Here is a 19958-nt window from a genome sequence, read left to right as displayed (position 1 = left end):
TAACAGTAAAGTACACTACCAACCTGGACAGGATGAACAAGGCCTTGTCTCAAAATCAAATTGACAACATGAAGTGAAGCCATGCGTACAGAAGGCTGAGGGTGCAGGAAGCTTTCCAACACACTCTTGAGATATACTTGCATCACTGCACTGGTAGTACTGTCAGTCAACGAACAAACAGATAAAAAACGAATGAGAGAGTGAGAGGGCAAACAAACAAATACAGATAAAACGTTTGATAAAATATTATCTTGCAGTCAGAGGACTAAAAAACGTGTGTACTTACAACAAACAACACAAAAACGAAATTCCTTAAGAATAAACGATGACTATAGAGTGTTTTCACATGACGTCACGGCGGCATGTTGGTGTCCCAAAACAAAGAAATGGCGGCCATATTGGTGTCCCAAACTAAACCTCTGGGAATTGAACTCTATTCTTATGCAAATACTTTCTTTTGTTTCAGTAAACCAATATGGCCGGTAGTCACGTGAAACATCTATATGAACAGCAGACACAGAAACAAATGAACAAAAACACGACCAATGAATGGAAGAGTGAATGAAAGAACAAACAAAACATAATAATATAATAATAATAATAACTTTATTTATCCTGATAAAAGACCGGTCAGTCAAACAACATATGAACGTATGACAAGTAGAAGAGTAGACAAACGATTGCACAACCAAACAACAAACAAATGAATGAAAGAATGTAAAAATGTACATGCTGTGGTTCAAAATTTTTTGTTTAAAAATTTTTAAAGCAGTTTGATTTTTATTTCCCTTTGTCTCAGATACTGCACAAACGAAAATAAAAATTAAACTGATTTGAAAATTTTAACCCCAAAAAAATTTAAACCACAACATATACACGAATAACACAATGAATGAACGAACAAACAAACAAAAGAAAAAATGCACAAGTAATCAGTTGAGTGAGAAATTAAGTAACATACCCAGACTGAGTGTCCCCCAGTTCCTTGAGATTTTGATTTTCCTTTTCTTTTTCGACTTTCCTGTGCCCTGAAATTAGATATAAATTGATTACATTATAACACTACAACCAAGACTCTTTACCAGATAATGGAGGCCTTTAACAATAGAGGACTCTCTTACGGTGATGGCCTTGGACATGCAGACGTTTTTCTTCTTCTAAGAGATGCGTCTGCAAGTTCTTCAAAACCTAACAAATAAAAGATAACTAACATTAAGATGTGGCATCACAAACAGCATATTTCGCAATGATAATGATAGCTCTTTTTGTGTTAATACGTTGGGTATACGTTAGGCCCAACGAAACTCAGAAAACCTCCACTGTGTTAATTTACAAGTTCCTGCCGTCAATCCCCAATAATTTATTTGTCATTGTTATCCTTTCCACCCTCCCCATCAACGACGATTGCCAATATTGAAAATGAATGTTTGGTTTAAACCTCGAGCGTTAGTCCTTCTACAGAGCGAATCCAAAAGTGGATTCGCTCTGACAAAGGACTACCGCTACATAAAACCAAAAGTTCATCTCTAAACCCCCACCGACGCAGCACCACAGTTTCTTTAGAAACTAACTCCCTTATCTCTCTGCCAACATCGTAGCCAATCGCAATCTCCAAGTTGGATGCAAATGATCAATGCAGTCAAAAGCACATAGCAAGTACCAACAATTATGCTAACCTGAAGTTTGAGCTTCAAAGGCTGCAAGGGTTGTGACAAGATTCCTTGGTAAAGATCCTTAGCTTCTCCCTTCAGTAGCAGTTCACCATACCTCATGCAAAGAAACCCTAAAATAAAAACACGATTTCAGCTTCTCTGTGAAACTTGCACATTAATTTTACCCTGTGGTGCATTTAACTAAAATACAATGATAGAGGAGTTGAATGACATTTTAACTTCAGAGATAGGCAAGTGAAAATAAACAATAAAACCGAACGTTTCGGAGTAATCATGACGCCATTATCAAGTTTGAAGTGATAGAAATAAAAGTCAATGACATAAATAGTTCACCAAAAATTAACATACAGTATTTGCGTGAACTTAAATATTCAGACATTAAGTTAATTTTTGGTGAACTATTTCTGACATTGACTTTATTTATTTCTATCACTTCGAACTACTTATAACTTCAGAGATAGCATACAATATCATGGCATGCCTTAGTACTCTTGATGACAAGAATAATCTTGACAGTTGTAGGTCCATGTCCGTATTTTGAACGAGTTTTCAACTCCGAGACGTAACGTGTTAAAATAAAATAATGATGACAATGAATTTGCTTCTGAAGCAAAAAGGCTGCTTGGAGTACTTTAACATTTTGGTACACAATTTTTCCACAGAATCCAGCTTATACACACTAAACAGTCTATTCTGGTGTGGTTTACCTACCTAGTCCAGTAATGGCCTTCTGACAAACTTCTTCATCAGGGTGCTTAGTAAAGTAGATATACACAGCAAACACTCTGTCCTTAGTGGAACCCTGCTTAAGGGGGAAAATCACCACATCAGCGACCAGCGTCATTCTATAGAAATGGTCACTCCAAGAGTTGGACCATTCTTCATTTAATGTGGTTCAAGCTTTTAAGCCTGTGGATGAAATCCTTCAGTACAACCATTCAAATGAAAGATTCAAGAATGCTATTGACAGCACCTGTACTTTCCCGTGATGTACTTCATTGTGCTGTGCAAGACTGTTCTAACTTTTGAGTCTATGGATTAAATCCCAAAGTGTGACCATCCAAAGAAGTAATTTCCTGTGACACTGCTTATTACGCTATACAAGGGTTTGAATCACTGGATATATATATGTAGCAAAGACAATTTTACAGTTTCCATTATTTTGTTTACTGCTCAGATGAAAGTGTAATTTGCAGTTTCACTGTGTGGGGCTTACCTCATTTTTTGGCTTGACATCACTATCAAAATCAAACTGCTTACAAAGCAGCCCCAGAGTAAACAAGGATCTCAGCAGGGTTGGTCTGTTGACTTGGGCTTTCCCAGGATTCTTACACAGATCTGCTTTGGCCTTTGCCAGGTAGCCTAGAAATCAAAGAGTACCAAATATAAACTAAATTTTAAATAAATAATTGCAGTGACATAACTCTGTGCATGATGTTGTTGATCAGAAAGTAACTGCATGAACAACAACCTTTGTCTCCACTCATCCATCACGGCACCATGGAAGATAATAAAAATGCATATAAACATTTCATGAGGTAGCATGCAATAAGTGGGTGAGGACATTGTCTTACCATGGTACTTTTGGAAATAGTCCTTGACAAGCCTGATGTTGTGTGTGACTTTATTCACCACAGCACCTAAACAACTGATGCAGCTTTGTACAACCTGAAAATAAAAACAAAACATTCGTTATACTATAAATAAAAGTAACTGCTTGCAACACCCCTTTGAGTGCATTGACACTGAGGAATTATTCCACTTTAAATTGACATGTAAGTACAATATTTATTGAGAAAGAAGACGTGACTTCATTTGTGTTTTGTGTGACGGGAGGGTATTGGATGTACCTCCTATTACATTTGAGAATGCATGTGGATAGTGTTGGGGCATCTATTTCAATACTACTGTACAACACATTCTTCAGAAACTGTTGAAACCCTTGTGTGTCTTGTACTACAGCAAGTTTTAAGATGCCTTCTTCTCAAAATAATACTGACGACGGTAACAGAAATAATTTGAGCCTGTACCGTCTGTCCATGCTTGACAGTCAGTCTCATCAAGTCTTCTTCTAAGCTGGCCAGGAATGTCTCACTGGGATGTTCCATTAGGGGAACCACGAGCTCCAAAATCCGAGCAACATTGTGGATTACAAGGTAATCCCCCTGGGTCTGCATGGAATGAAACAAACAAGAATCAGTCAACTAATGAAATGTAAATTGCGCAGTTATATTGACACACACATGTACACTGTATTTAAAGAAGACTTTCAGCTAGGGGAACTCATTTCATTATTACCAGTACACAACTTGTCATCTCATCAAATTCCTTTTACTAACACAGTTACCCTAGAATCACTTAATAACGGTCCACTGTTGACATTTTTGGCTGAAATCCTAAACTGTACCCACTTAAATGAAAGCCATTAAGTATTACTTTCCTGTGGAGCTGTTTATTATGTTGTAAAAGGTGGTTCTAACTTTTGCGTCTGTTTAGTATATTGTAAATGGAAGCTACAGTACAGCTGTAAATGTTTAACTTTGAGTGAATAATTTCTCTGTACTTACACTGCACTTAGTGCTGAGGTATGGCTGCAAGGTTATTGCATGCTTCACCAACAGCTGTGGTTTAATCTTGCTAATCAGGTACAAGGTTGACAAGCTTGATACTAATCTCTGGCTACTTGATCCCTTGCCTTCAGACTGAGCTGTAGAATAATAAACATCAATGTACAGTGTGGCGAATAGGCATGTTCCTCATTTAAAAAGCTACACAAACAAGACTAAAGGGACAATACAATGCTCAATAAACCAGGGTCCTTGCTTGTATTGTACGTCAACCCACTGATAACTATTGTAAGAGTTATTTTCACTTCAGAGTACTTCAATTTTCGGTAGCTATTTAGTGCATGTTGTAGTGTGTAGAAATTCCTGGTCATGTGAAACTTGAGCTTGACTTGTGAACTAATGCACATGTTTATCATCGGCTCTGGACATATAACTAAGGATACAGGGGCCAGATTCACAAAGATTATGTGTTAACTGTAGAATACTGTTGGACTAACAATATGCTATAGTTGGACTGACAATAGGGTATTGCCAAGAAACAATACTTAGGAAACATCTTAACCTAGGAAGGCTTCAAGATTGCAGCCTAGTTTAATTTAGTTTAATTTCCAACTTACCAACTGCTCTCTCCTCCAGACTCAGCACATTCTCCACCAGACAATTAACAATTTGTCCACTGGCAATTTCTGACGCTTTAGAAATAGAATCCTCCTCATTGTGAAGAAGCTGTTGAAAAAATTATTTTAAGAATATAAAAGACTTGCCTGAATTAATTAGTTTTAGAGTACATTGGAGGAAGTCCTAATAAGTTCTAACTTACATTTTCAAGGAGCTGTTCAAACCAATCTCCACTCTCACCACATGCTGCAACCTGAAAAGAAGGTGTTACAGATGTTAAGCCATAAGAAAATACTGCTGGCAAAAGAAAAAAATGTCTTTCTTGTACACTTAACCATAATGCATACACCCACTGTGGAAAAATAAGGAAAAAAAAACTTTACAGAGAAGGGGAGGGGTGTGGCATCCCTCTCTTGTACATCTGAGGATTGCTCAATTGAACATTCCTCCAGTGGTTTTTTATGCAGATTTTACATGTTAATTTACGTATCTTTTACATGCAAATGTAATATAGGTAAAGTAAACCCCTCTTGTTTATTGTTAACCGAAAAACTTAGTGTACAATTCACTTTAATTAATTAATTTAATTAATTATTCGATATTACATCGCAAAACATTTCAAAACATTTCCACCCGCAAATAGCAGGTGCTAGTCGAGGCGGGCGGAGAAAAGGGGGACAGCAGTCAGTAATAAATTACCTAAATAAATATCATATACAAACGTAAATACATAACAGTTACAAAATCAACCACTTTTAATAAGTAATATGTAAATCCAAGGAAATTTACGTCTTTGCAATCAACATGCAGACCTTTTTTTCAGTACAATGTCAAGCTGCAGTGTACTGAGTGACAAAAGAATAAATAACAGATTCAAGAATAACTACTTACTACATCAGTCATATGAACAACACGTTTGACAAGAACATCAGAATTTTCATCGCCCTTCAGTGGGGTAAACCACATCTGTTGAAACACTTTGGTCACCAGTTCCTGAGTTAAAAAGAAAGTATATCCAAACCATCAATACCATAAAATGTAACTAAGTCACTTTTATTGAAAGGTTAAGCACGGCAGCACTAATTGGGAACATTGCTTTTACCTTAATTCCCTCCTCATCGCATATTCTTCTAATAATCTTCACACATATTTCTGTAGCCTTTGGGAAATCTGGATGGTTGATGCAAATGTCTCTAAGAATTTTGATCACTCTCTTTCTTACACTAATGCCAGTGTCCTACGATAAAAAAATATAATTTTATAATACAGTTAAGCAAATCAAAAAACTGCAAACACTTTTACTTAACTTTGAAAGAGAAAAAAGGCAGTTGGTATTGTTTTGTCATTGAGAAATAAATTCATGACAAAAGAAGCATGAACAATAAGCAAATTGCAATGGTGATTTCTCTAGTTACTATACAGTGAAACAAAAATAAAAAACAAAACAAAGATAATGCGACAATATCATTTAAATGTAATTTAGCCTGAGCTAATGAAAACAGTCTTTACATAGCTGAATCAGAGCCTACTTACCAGTATCCTCTCAATAATCATGTCATAGTATTGAAGAATAAGCTCTGGTTTATTGAGAACAAAGCGTCCAATGAGTTCAACTGCTGCTTCTCTCACACTGGTTGACATGTCAACAAATTTAGCATGGACTCCTTTCTGCATATCATCCTGAATATGAAGTAGATGTGGACACAACATTTTGATTTACAAATGTCACATTATGGTCCTGTACATTTATGGGGTTGAAGGGTGGTAAAGGGTCCTGGTGGAGTACACTGGGGCCACCAGGTGTGCTTCAAAAATGCTGGGAAATGCCCACCGTGTCATAGGCTCTGCCGCCAAGTCGGCTGTCGTATGTCCTCATCATAACCCTGTTAATGCAGTCCCACTGCCGCTGAGCGACAACGGCATAAGGCAAGTAAAGTACATGTATCTGGTGCCTTTATAAATAACAGGACATAGTGGCTAAGGGAGGGCTTCCATGGCCCTCCGGCCAGGTTGGGGGTTGAGCATGGGGCCAATCCCCCCATCCCGTAAAAAAAAATTGTTTGTTACCAAAACCGCTAAAATTCTCAAACAAGAAATGTTATATTGGGAGCAGCACAACTACCTGCCTGTCTCCAGATGATGACTTTATCATTATTAAAAAAAAAAACTGGCCCATTACCCCCCCTTAGGGTCACAGAAATAAGACAAGTAAGTCACATTTATGAGTTCTGTATGTAACGTAATTTTAAAAGATCACTCACAAGTTTCCCTCCTGTATAAAATTACAAGTCAAAGGCAGACCTCGTATACATTTGTAACAGACTACCCCGGGAAAAGCTATTGTAGGTGGATTATGGAGGACCTAACTACTAATGCACCACTTACCCTAGAGAGAATAGAAGGATCTGCAGAGATAACAGCAGATAGTGACTTCATTGCCTTGGTTCTGATGGCAACAGCACTCTCATTCAGCACTCTTAAGATCTGCCAAATAATAATGAAAATATTAGCTTCCTATTTTGACTGCTTCAAACTAGCTTTTATATTTCACTTTGAACAAAGGGAGACAAAAGCCAGCTTTTGTCACCATAATATTTCTGAGTAATACAAGACTTTTACCTGGCTCAAGTAGGCATCAAAACTCTTTGAAAATGATCTTGATGAAGCAAGATATCTTGCGACCACAGTTGCCTGCTCATAATCTAAGCGATTCTGAGAAGATCTGGAGAGAGAAAGACAATATGATATCAGATTTAAGACACCTTTCAATAATTATTTATAACAAGTCCATGAACAAGCCAGTAAGATAAAGATCATGTTTAAAAATAATGCTATTTGCCTTATATCTTCAAGTTGGGCAGAAACAAATAACATTGACTTGCACTGTATCTGATAAAGGTATTGTGTACATTTATCATACAGAAGGGTAACGAACTACATAGAGCGCATAGTGGGTAAGGAAGGATGCCATTCTATGCCACTTGAGAAGTTGACAGCAATCACAAAACTGGTTATTCTTGGTTTTCATCGATATGATAAAATGACTCACAAACAGAGATTGAAGTTTAACACTACATGTAGGTAAAAAGTGTGTGCTGCTTCCTCCAGACACTATGACGTAAAATTTAAGATTTCCCTTCAGGTTGTCATTGCACATGTGGGTATCTGCTCTTAAGACAACTTGTTGTGACCACATTCACATTTACCATTACACCAAATATCATTGGTTTTATTGTTGTTACACAAAGAAAGGCAAAATCCTGTGTTTACCTGAGACTTGACATACTTCCTTCATCTAAAACAGAAAACAAGAAAGCTTTTCTGTCCTCCAACTTGGCCAGACTTTGACCAGTTAACAAGGTGTCAGTTTTCAGCCCTTCTCCACCTTGCAGAATGTCCTCAGTAGGAGTTCTGAGGGAACGTTCTATTTCAACATGGTTGTCTCTAATCCATTGGGCCAGAAAAAACTGCCTTGCAAACTGAAATAGCAAAGTTCCAGCATCACAACTCTGTTTTGTCCAGTCAACATTCTGGTGAAAATCTTGTTTCCACTAACAGTGTTTTGGTAACCTAACAACCTTATTACTATGCAACGAACTCAACTGGGGCCACCCAACATTGATAAGCCAAAAACAAGAACATTTCTTTAAATTTCAAAGTGTCAGTTTTTTTGGTGGCCCCGGTTGAGCTTGTTGCACTGTAAGATATAAGGGTGTTAATTTGTTTTTCTTTGTCAAGACCAAATGGCACAGAAAACTGCACAAACAGGTGCTCCATTCATGCCATTCTTCTGGGTGCACAAGTTGAATAAACTTGAAAAGTACACATAGTTAAATTTGATTGAACTAATCCAACTCTGCACACCACTTGGTATTGTACTCCTGACAAAATTCAAAAACTAATATGTTGGGAACAGATTCTGCTTACACAACTAAACAAGTGTTTATATCTCACACATGCACCCCACACATAAATATCTTTTGCATACAGTAATAGCCCACGTATAAGAACCTGAATTTTTCAATTTAGCCTAAATAGGTTCTTATATAAATGGTACTTAAAGCAAATTTAGGCTACCAAGGTTCTTAAAATAGGTTCTTATATTTTCATATCATTTTGATCTGAATATACTATATATAGTATAATGGCAAACACAATAGACATACAATATGTCACTTGAGCTTGAAAGAAAAAAGTTATGTCAAAGTACTTTTAAATAGATGACGATCTTAATTCAGCAGTTTCTACCTATACAATTTCACAGCAACCCCACTGATAAGAACCTAACTTAAAATTTTAGCCTAAATAGGTTCTTATGTGGAAGGGGCTTAAAATGAAAATTTTAGCCTAACAGGTTCTTAAAACCCAGGTTCTTATACGCGGGCTATTACTGTAGTTAATATCGCATTTAATTCTCACCATGAAAGCTGCATCACTGTTGCCCTCTGAAAACAACCAGTGTGCAAGAGCTTTTTGTAAAATCTGGTTTCTTTTGTCAGAGCGTTCATCCTAAAAAAGGGAAAATATTATTTGTTTTTAAAATTTGTCATTAACTAATTGGTCATATCACTGTTATCAAAAATTAATGTTTGTTACAGACATCATTCTATCAAGTATGATTATGCTGTTCATATCCATATGCACGAAGGGCAAACATTAATGTACGAAATTCACAAACTTACCAGATGAGAAACTTCATCACCAGAGTCATCAGAAATCTCTCCAAGTTGCTAAGTAGAAATAAAAAGTGTTGTTATAATCATATTGTGGCAAAAAAGAAAAAAAATCAAAGATGAGTGTATAATTAAAGACAATAGCCCAAATGTAGCGGGAAGCCTTCAATGAAGTTACCTCTACTAAAATCTCTGTTATGCTTTCTGTATCCTGTTGGCTGTTTACAGCATCTTTCCTCAAATGAGCTGCAACAACTCCCAGATAGTCAATAGCTGAGACCCTCAGACTTACATCATTTGTTTTGTTGTTGAAGGTGACAATCTACCAAAAAGAGAAATTAAAAAACAAAAGTTGAAACAGTGCCAGTCTGGCTATTGTTTAGACTTTTACTTCAAGTTGCGCTCGGCCATAGGTGGCTGGTTTAACAGACAGCTGTTCTAGAAAGCAGTGAAGCTTCATTCTTCTGAGATCAAAGTCACCTCTTTAAATCATTTGGATTCTGTTAAAATTGAAGGGGAACAAGGAAGACAATGAGAAACTAGACTTATATTTTTTCATCATGCAACATTGGCCAGAAAAGAAGAAGAAGATGGTGGGATTCACTAAGGAAGTGGGTGGGAGGCAGAAACAAAGGTCCAGGCATGGTGCACAGGAGTGACTCTCTTACGCATACAATCAGTTGACCTACCAACAGTCTGCCAAGGAGAGTTAACAAGACCTCAGCAGCAGGCCAGTCAGGTCTGTTGAGTGTCACCAGCAAGTCTTGAAGAAAGTTCTCAAATAATGGACGATAATCCTCTTCATCTTTTCCAACACTGATACACCTGTGATTCAATTGATTTTTTGATAAATCAGCCAACATTTGCTTGAAAGATAAACAACAAAAGTAATGTCATGTAGGGAGATATCGCTGAGATTTAAATTAAAAAGACAACATACTTGTTCAGAAACATCGACAAGAAATTCTGTGCTGTTCTCAAAGCATTCTCATAGGAAGTGATGATAAGAAGGTTTCTGTCAATCTGAAATCAAAATAACAATGCATCTACAAGTGCATGACAATATCTCTAACTGAAAAAGTTTATGAGACTGTGTATAGTGTACATGTACAGTGTGTACTGTCTGCAATAATATCCCGTAAAAAGAAATGATATACATGTAACTTCTAAAGCCCTTCCTGCCAATTACAAGTAGCTTTTCTCTTGTTTTCGAGAAGGATACACAATAACATTACATGCTTTAAATGTTACATGTATGAAGCAGCATAGATCATGACCACAAGCGCTATTTAACACTTCTGTCAAGTTTCTCCACCAGTTTGTAAGAATTCTCTTGGTTATAAAGAAACAGTTTACTAGGGTTTGAATGTTAATGGCCTGATGTCAGTCTCACTAGAGCAGCAAACAGTTTGCCTTGACAGGAACATAAAAGCTACTCAATGTTTAACAAACAATGCTTACAGGTTTGTTGTCCTCTTCACCATCTTCAACACTGGGTGCAGCTTGCATTTCATCAGGCTTTTCTGGAATTTTAACTGAGCACTGAATGAGCTGAAGAACAAGGGCAGTGACCATCTGAATGGATACATCTCCACTGAGCCTAAAAAATGGAAAAAAACACAGCTACCATATAAGCAGAGTCTAACTGCATAAAGCATGCGTGCACTATTGAAACCTTGGCAGGAATCTTAATTTTTTTTCTTCTTTGTGATCACTGATGTCCCATTAATTTTACTTTCAATTATTTATTTCTTACTAGGGCTAATGCTCAGTAGGAAATTCATAGGTTCACTAAGTACGTACTTCAACATAATTTATACTGCAACATTATATGTGCTAGATATGATTGTCACACACGACAAACCTGTAACTCCGGAGGGTCCGTTTGCTGCTAGGAAGTCTGGCTAATGATGCAAAAATTTCCTCCAGGATCAAGTCCCTGTGCTTCAAATATTTTCTGAAAATCTACAGTACCAAGAATAAAGTGAAAAATTTATATAGATAAGAATTTTGAGTCTGAGTATCACTCTTGAATCAAAGTGCAAAGACATTATTATTATTGTTTTTATAATGTCTGGTAGCTTATTCAAAAGGCACATGACAGAAAAAATTTACTAGCACGAAAAAAAAAAAAACCCATCAGACTCTGGCCCTACATACAGCTACACACTAATAAGAATTTTTGTTTGCAAGCTGAGAAGATCAATCCATCTACATGTACTTGATGAACTACAAATAAAGAAAACTTCAAACTTACTGATCTGACAAGCTTGAGAGCACTGTGTTGAAGATCACTGACATTCTCCACAAAAAATGGGGATGTCCCCAGATTAGACACCTGAAGAAAAAAAAAAAAAACAAATTAATGATCTTTCACATGTACATGGTGAATAACAGTTATGTCAATAAACTACTGAACAACAGCTGCGAATGATATTAACCAAGTAACTTGAGGAATCTTTTTTCTTTTGTTAACTACAAAGACGGAGCTACATTGTAAAGGAAGGTGGGGAAGGAGAGAAGAGGAAAAGAAGACAGTATACAGGAATGAAAATAGCAGAAAAGGCAGGAGTAACCAACGAAAGAGTGTATACAATATGCGAGCCAGCAAGGCATGCGAGGCAGACGTGCGAGGCACGAACAAAACATGCGAGGCATGCGAGGCATGAACAACCCCTACATAAACTGCTAACCGTTAAGCTAACCAGGGAGCTATTTAAGCTAACCTGAGTGCTCTTTAGGCTAACCGGAGTGTTTTTAGGCTAACCTGAGTGCCTCACACATCTGCCTTGCATGACTCGCATGCCTTGCTGGCTCGCAGATTGTGCATCCCCCCAACGAAATGGCAGAAAATGGGAAGTTCCGAGTACAATTGGTCAATTTCTTATTGATGGAAACATGTTACTGGATACACACCTGCAGAATGTCAGTATCAGTGAGGGACTGTATATCCACGAGGTCACCCAGCAGTGAAACCAATTCACAAACTTTGTTATAAAACAGCGACATAGACTTGAGCTTTGGCTGAGAAGACTTTGCTCTTTTGGCTTTGGACATCATAAGAATGCTCTCTAGAAGACAAAATACATGTTTGTACACATAACAAATAATTTAACAAAATTATAAAGGAGGCAAACATGATGCTCCCATTATATTTCTGACTACACATAGCAGTTAGGTTTAATAATAATATTATTAGGCAAGGGTGTACATGCAGAAGAGAAATACACAAAATTATCTGATTTTTCCCTGAAAAGTAGGCTGCCAACCTACATATTAACCAACAGAAAATTATCAGAAGGAGAAAAATGTAGAAATTAAACAATTTTGACATTTTCAATATTGATAAAGAGTATAATTTTTTATTACCATTTGGATCTGATTCTCTGTAAAGAGGATCAAACTCTGGGAAAATGTTGTTCTTCAGCTGAAACTTGGTTAGAGAAATGACCCTGTCAATGACCTCTTCAAGGTACAACTGCTTTGGCACAGAGGGAGAGGTGAGGATTATAAGCACTACCAATGAAGACTCCACTGCTCGTATCATTCTATCAAGACACAAGCCACGCCATAATCTTTGCTCTTCATCATCATCCTGAAAACAGTATAGCAAAATATAAACTGTTTGTGAGTTAATTCACTTGGAACACATCAAGGTTGCTGGAGAGTCTTGGGTCACAGAGTGTATTGAATTTAACACCAAAAAAAACTAGTTGTTTTGTGAGTATAAGGGTAAGTTTGATTCACACTATTATGGATAGGAATACATGTACATACACTGTACAATGATGACAAGAAATCCCTCATGAGAGGTTTTTGGAGTCACTGAGTACAAAGTCGCTCTTAAACAATAATTGTTTAAGAGCGACTTTGTACTGTACTCTGTACTTTGTAATTATTATTATCATGTGTCAACGAAAGTTTACAGAAATGTCTTCCCAAATTTACTTTAAAAGAGAAATCTAACATCTAACGTACTTATGAATTCTTAGACTATAAGTCCAGAATAAGGTCAATCGAACACAACCTAACAAAATAATCCAATAAGTGTATTAAGCCAGTACAGGTGTTGGTGGTTATGGACTTCAGTAACAGCCCTGTTTGACAGCTGTGGTAGAATAAGCTTACCTGGTCTGCACTGCACTGTAGCTGCAAATGTAAGCCGTCTCTTATGTGACGTTCCATTATTGTCAAAAGTCTCATCAAATCCTCAGAAGGAACCTGTCACGGTTAGAAGGGATCATTTAAGGTAAACATGACTACAGTGTCCAGAAAACAAGGCCAGATATTTGAGTGAGATCTGATGCTGGGCTAACCTTGTGTAAAACTCCTAAGGACTTCAACTTTGCTGTCTCTGTGTAAAATTCCAGAACTATGGATCTTGAAAGCAGGGTTTCTGGATTTGGTTCCTGGTCATCTAAAGTGGAAACAAAGTAGCATCCAGTACAGCTTCAACAGCATTAACACTACATTGCTACATACTTAGAGTAAGTTGGGAGTGGGTTAATCATGGGCCTTTAACATGAGAGTTTACTTCTATAACAGGCAATCTATTCAACCCAGCCTAAGCCCAGATTCTGGATCAACAAACACTCGCCACCGGGCCCATATTAGGCCTATATGTTTTCTTGACTTCTATATTCACGAGAGACACGGCCTTATTTATTGATGGTCACCACATGCCAACAGTAACTCAATGTCCCTGCTGTCAATGAGAGCGTTTTATACAACTTCAACTTATTTTAAAAACTTATTTACATCTGACGATCTTTTGACACTACTTCATGCCATACAATAATTATTGTCATTCTAACATACTTGAGAAACGGCTTTCTCCTTTTACAGTGTAGCCACTGGTTGGTAGTTAAAAGAGGAAGAGTGATAGGGGGAAGGGGGTGTGGGGAGGATCAGATAGAGATACTTTTGTCGGATATAAGGGTGGATGAAGGTACGTAATCGTCAAATAAAGGCCTATCATTACATCAAAATGATCTTCCTAGGAGAAGTGTCAAAATAAACTACATGTACACTAAACACAGATGAGACAACAGCAAGGTAATGATGACAAAGGGCTCCAAAAAAAAAAGATAATGGCCAAGAATTACCAAAGAGCAAAGAACACATAACTTACCCAAATCATGAAAACTTGGGACATCGCATTCATCATCAAACTCAAACAAGTTCTCAAGTAAATCTCCAAATTTCTTGAAAGCTGGTGATTCCATGATATCTAGAACCAGAAAAACTACAATTATATTTGTATAAAGGAACATCCAACTCTTACAACTTAAAGATAAATTAAAATAAAGGAACTGTCCAAACTCCTTCACATGTTTAAAACATTACCTTCAGATTCATGAAACTCCTGTTTCTTTTGTTTCTTATTTTTGCTTTTCTTTTTGGGTGGAGCTGAAACAAAAAGAAAAGGTCAGGAAATTACATGTATTTTGCAAAAACTACAGAAATTTCCATTGTACATGGATATGCATGTTTCCAGTACCTTGTAAAAGAACGGTCTTAAGCGAATGTACATAAATGCATTATTCTCTTATACTACATGAAGGTACATAGTATGATTATATCACAAACAACTTTAACATAATTTTACTTGGGTTAAAAAGTGCAGTTCAAGGATGAAGATTGTGACTTATTTGAACCCTAGTGAAAGGCTGTACTTTTTTAACACTGCATTCCTGTATAAATAATTAAAACAAACCAGAGTGACATATTCTTATATATGCAATGTAAAGAGCTTACCTTCATCCAAATCATGACTACTAAAGTGTTCTGATTTCTCATCACTTGATCTCCGTCGTTTCTTTGTCTTTTGCAAATCACTTTCACCTCCAGGCAAAACTTCTCTCACTTGATGTGTCTCCACTTCTTTTGATCCCCTCCGCTGTTTAATCTTAGTAATAACCAACTTGGGAACATACAACTGTATTCCTTTAAGAGCTGGTGATAGTTTCAGAGTTGGTGAAATGCAAGTGACATGGTCTTTGGACCCATTTGTTGGTGATGTGGGTATTTCAGTTCTCTTAGGTAGTGCATGCTGTTCTATATTCAAATCCATGGCTGACATTGGTACTAAAGCCAGCGCATCATTCGTACACTCTGTGGCCATAACCTCAGTTACAGAATGTTGCTCATCCGTAGATCTCCTGCTTGATCTCGAGTGTCTTCGCTGAGTTGACTTTTCATTCATGGGTGTATTACCGGTAAGCATGTTGTTGATCTCGATGCCAGAACTTTGCACCTGTTGCATACAATCACTTAGTTGTGCTGGGTTATTCTCGACATCCACCTCAGACTTGCTTCTTGATGATTTCCTTCTTTTGTTTGGTTTGGACTCTGAGCTAGAAGTTCTACTTATGTCAGCTTCGTGATGTTGCAAATATTGTGGTTGTTCAGCTGTTCTTAAATAAGCATTTCTTGGCTTTCCAGTTAATGCCGCAAGTTGCTGTGATGCTTGTCCCAGAACTGATGCATCAAAGTTGAAGCCATTCTGCAGTGCTAGTGCTTCCAAGGCACTTATACTGTTATAATCATTCTGGTTATAATCATCTGCTGACACATTTTGCACTTGGGCTTGGGCCACATGACGATAAAATTCACTGTCATTTAAATTCCTTCTTGCTGTTGTTGTTGACAAGTCAATATGTCTTTGTCCCTTGCTCTGATGAGGAGCTGTTGTTGCACCTGAATGCACATGTAAGAAACACAAAACAACAGTATAAACAGTTCAGCAAAGCTTCCTATTACCACATACAGTACCGTGCAAATGTAAGTTGACAGTCTCGACTCGAAACTCGATCCTCGAAGCTATCGAGAATCGAGTATCGAGGTTCGAGGCTCGAGTTTCGAGTATCGAGTATCGAGACGCTCGAAGAATTTTTCGAGGATCTCGATGGCAGCTTTCGAGGAAACGATTAATTTCTCGAACCTCAAACAATAAGAGAGAACAAAAGCGATTTTCCCATGGCTCTTGCATGTGGTCTTTTTTTTAGTTTGGTCGAAAGTTGAAGTAATTCAAATCAGCGGCAGTGAGTGTTCGATAAATCTGTTTCGGTGCGTTTGTTCCTTCCGCGTATTATTTAAAACAAATCCATTCGTCGTTGTTGCGAAATTAAAACATGCTTAAATTTTTTTATATGCTAAACCAATTCTTTTTAATCAAACTTTAAACTCAACGAAGCGAGCTCAAAACTACAAGATTGCGGCTTTTTCGCGGAATGTAACACGATCGCTTCTGAAATATCTTCGCTGCACAAGATTTTACTTGATTGTATTTAAATCCTTCGAATGAAAACTTCGAAAAAAGCATTTCCTTATGTAAAAACGCACAACATTTACGGTAGATTCGGCAAGGAACCGGGGAAACTTCAACGTGGCCGTTCGCTTACCTTTGAGCGGACTTTGAAAGCCGACGCGAATGTTTACATCTGCGGTGTAGCATTACAAATTTGCATAAATATTATCGAGATCATCTCAAAAGGCAATGTCACGTTTTCTTCATTTTCTATCAACTGTTGATTGTAACCGTGTCCTCCTCTGACAGATGACTGGATTACTTGTTTACTAAACCCAGTTTTAACAGTGAAGGAAGCGAAACTAAATGATTGCGACTTTTTCGGCTGCTGTTTCACAAGCTGAAAATGGAAACACGCGCGATCGCTTTTAGCCTCGCTAACGCTGCACATAATTATGCTTGATTGTCCTTTAATCTTTCGAATCAAAACTTCAAAAACAGCATTTCCTCGATTGAAAACGCACAATACTTTCGGTTGTAATCGGCAAGGAACCGGGAAAATGCTTGAAGAGCTAACTCTTTCCAGCTCAAGCATACACGTGCGCACATCGTTCCAACAAAAATGCAAACACAGATGGCCGTCTCGTGGAGTTGGTTCCTGTAAAAAGGAACTGAACTGTGGCCTCGGATAAGACGTGTGAAAAACTAATCACGCGAGAAGTTCTTTGTTTCCCTGCCTCGAAACTCGATGCACTCAACTCGATACTCGATGCACTCGACTCGAGCCTCGATACTCAAAGCTTTCGAGTTTCGAGGATCAAGGATCGAGTCGCGAAGTTCGAGTTTCGAGGGACTGTCAACTTACATTTGCACGGTACTGTATGAAAATTAGGACGCATAGTCTCTGCCCTTATTATCTGTCTATAAAGTTTGATTGAGTGATCTGTCAACATCTGAGCCTTACATGCAGCAAAGAAAAACTGTTAAAACACTAACCTTGATTAATGTTGGGAACCTCCTGTTTTGCTTTGAGCTGTGGTTCACTATTAGAAAAACCCTGCCTCATCCGCCTTGTTTTGAGAGGTGAAAATGTCTGCACAGGGCTCAGTACTATTTGAGGCTGTCTCAAATGTGGATTTGGTGACCCTCCATTCACAAGTAAAGGATTCTCAGCTAAGGATAGAACATACAAATACTCAAGGCAACCATACACCCTTCAGGGTCAACAGTTCAAAAATCAAGAGCCCTTTGCTTAAAACTGCAGTTAAATTGTTCACATTTCTAGGAATAAAAAATTAATGGTCCATTCGTTTGGCTATTTTTTCATGTAATTACATTTTTTCTAAAACTACTTTACTGTACCAACACTGTTAAAACAGGGCAGATGTGGGGTATTAAATTACTCTTTCCCTCCAGACTCATTTCACAATCAATTGGCCTAAATTTTACAAACAGGTTTGATTATTGTTTTCCTTTGTTCCAGATTATGTAAATGAATCTGAGACAAAGGGAATAATAAACTATCATTACAGCCAAAGAAATCCCTAAGAATAACCCTTATTACGTTGTTAAAGCCACTTATAACTGCGCAAATATTTGAACATCATTCATATGTCATGTATCTTACCTACAGAGTGTCCAGGAGTGTTATGAACAGCCTTTGGCACCCCTGTATATGGTGAGTATACAGTTGTTTGGTTTTGTACTGCAGTCTGACGAGGACTGGGTGTCATCTGACGTACACTACCAGCATTATCTGGAGGACTGTGTTGAAGAGCATGTCTGTAGGGTGACTGTGGCTGTACTGTGCCTGGTGAGCCTGCACACAGAGGAGATCTCACTTTCGTTGGGCTAACTCTGTGATGGGGTGACGCATGATTGTAACCAACAGGAGAGTAAGCTGCAAAAGCAGTTTATCAGTTAGAAATTTACTTCAAAGTAATAATGCAATACATCAGGCTAAGATAAACAAATTGGTCATTTCTCTTATAATATATCTGTTGTTAAAATGAATCCCAGGTTAAAATGATTTCAAACTAGGTTGATTTGTATTTTCCTTTATTCATGTAAATACAAAATCCTTAAACAAAGGAAAATACAAATCAACCTAGTTTGAAATCATTTTGACCTGGATTTAGTTTGGCCTACACTGTACAACATATCTGTTGTACCAATTAAACTTTGGATACTAACAAGAAAGCAAGACAAATCAAACATTACATCTACGTCAATGAGTTAACACTACTTCCAGAATGTGTCAGATAGGTCTGACATCAATAATTATTTCTATACCAACTTCACGTATTGGCAGATCCAAGGGAGGGTTAGGGGGCATATAACATCCCATCACCATGGGAGAAGCTGAAAACACCTCAGTTTGCAATTTCCCACCAGAAATATTTGAACATGGAAAATCTCCATGTTCAAACATTTCTGGATGTCCATGTCTTCTGACATTCTTAAGGGAATTGCAATGCTTACACCACCCTCTTAACCTTCTTTCATAAAACCCTGGATCAGCCCTGTTCCATTTAAACAGGGTTTGAAGTCATACAAAAATTTTTCAAGTTCAGACTGGTCTGAGGTACAAGTAATAAGCCTCTTTAGTCTGTGATTACACGCATATTATGAGTTACCCTGAAGTTCTTGGTAGCTGTCAGCTAAGGTATTCACAGGCTGTGGCTGCTGTGGCTGTGAACTAAACAAACTTGGTGTCTGGGCAACAATAGCTTGTAAAAGCAATGGGCCTCCTTGGCAGGAAATGCTATCATCTTGATTGACTTCATCTTTCAAAATCCTATCCAAGACAACAACATGGAAGTGGCACAAGTACACTTAGAAAAATCCTCGCAGTATGCAGGATATTTGTCACATGAACCTACAATAAAGTTTAATGGCCTATCTCTCACGAGTCTCCTCTTAGTACAGTATGACAGTGGTGAATGCATAATAAATTATTAATATATGGGGTTGCACAGAAATCTCTCCAGAAATACCTAATAAAATGGAGCAGGCAGGCATATATTTTTAAAACATTTGAATGGTCCAGTGATAGGACACAAAACACTTTATAGGGACCTCTATCACATACAACAAATAAATGAAAATCATAGCAAATATCATATTGCATTGAGTCCCACTGACTTGAAAGAATAAGAAGAAAAACAATCAGAATAAA

At 37.5% G+C, this 19958-nt stretch overlaps 1 protein-coding gene across 2 annotated transcripts in view; it reads right to left on the bottom strand.

Annotated features, from left to right (window-relative positions):
- Nucleotides 1-19958, bottom strand: part of LOC146475266 (nipped-B-like protein) — a 30670-nt gene that overhangs the window by 8115 nt on the left and 2597 nt on the right. Inside the window, exons 3-37 of one of the 2 annotated variants that reach the window (XM_085115633.1) lie at nt 19417-19577; nt 18408-18680; nt 17777-17953; nt 15289-16230; nt 14878-14940; nt 14663-14761; nt 13848-13948; nt 13660-13752; nt 12901-13126; nt 12448-12602; nt 11789-11869; nt 11396-11496; nt 10993-11131; nt 10472-10554; nt 10221-10356; nt 9710-9853; nt 9541-9588; nt 9278-9367; nt 8129-8337; nt 7478-7580; nt 7244-7342; nt 6392-6538; nt 5961-6095; nt 5750-5851; nt 5061-5111; nt 4858-4966; nt 4241-4380; nt 3704-3844; nt 3248-3341; nt 2890-3035; nt 2385-2478; nt 1677-1783; nt 1122-1188; nt 962-1028; nt 24-159 (exon numbers count right to left, since the gene is read on the bottom strand). In XM_085115633.1, the coding sequence (XP_084971759.1) occupies nt 24-159; nt 962-1028; nt 1122-1188; nt 1677-1783; nt 2385-2478; nt 2890-3035; nt 3248-3341; nt 3704-3844; nt 4241-4380; nt 4858-4966; nt 5061-5111; nt 5750-5851; nt 5961-6095; nt 6392-6538; nt 7244-7342; nt 7478-7580; nt 8129-8337; nt 9278-9367; nt 9541-9588; nt 9710-9853; nt 10221-10356; nt 10472-10554; nt 10993-11131; nt 11396-11496; nt 11789-11869; nt 12448-12602; nt 12901-13126; nt 13660-13752; nt 13848-13948; nt 14663-14761; nt 14878-14940; nt 15289-16230; nt 17777-17953; nt 18408-18680; nt 19417-19577 (5059 nt within the window). The remainder of the gene's footprint in view (nt 1-23; nt 160-961; nt 1029-1121; nt 1189-1676; nt 1784-2384; nt 2479-2889; nt 3036-3247; nt 3342-3703; nt 3845-4240; nt 4381-4857; nt 4967-5060; nt 5112-5749; nt 5852-5960; nt 6096-6391; nt 6539-7243; nt 7343-7477; nt 7581-8128; nt 8338-9277; nt 9368-9540; nt 9589-9709; nt 9854-10220; nt 10357-10471; nt 10555-10992; nt 11132-11395; nt 11497-11788; nt 11870-12447; nt 12603-12900; nt 13127-13659; nt 13753-13847; nt 13949-14662; nt 14762-14877; nt 14941-15288; nt 16231-17776; nt 17954-18407; nt 18681-19416; nt 19578-19958) is intronic. The other variant, XM_085115634.1, reaches the window with a different exon arrangement.

The sequence above is a fragment of the Pavona decussata genome, unplaced genomic scaffold, assembly GCF_977016875.1.
Source record: "Pavona decussata unplaced genomic scaffold, jaPavDecu1.1 SCAFFOLD_84, whole genome shotgun sequence".
In the NCBI taxonomy this organism is placed as follows: domain Eukaryota; kingdom Metazoa; phylum Cnidaria; class Anthozoa; order Scleractinia; family Agariciidae; genus Pavona; species Pavona decussata.
This window is presented reverse-complemented; position numbering and strand designations above follow the sequence as displayed.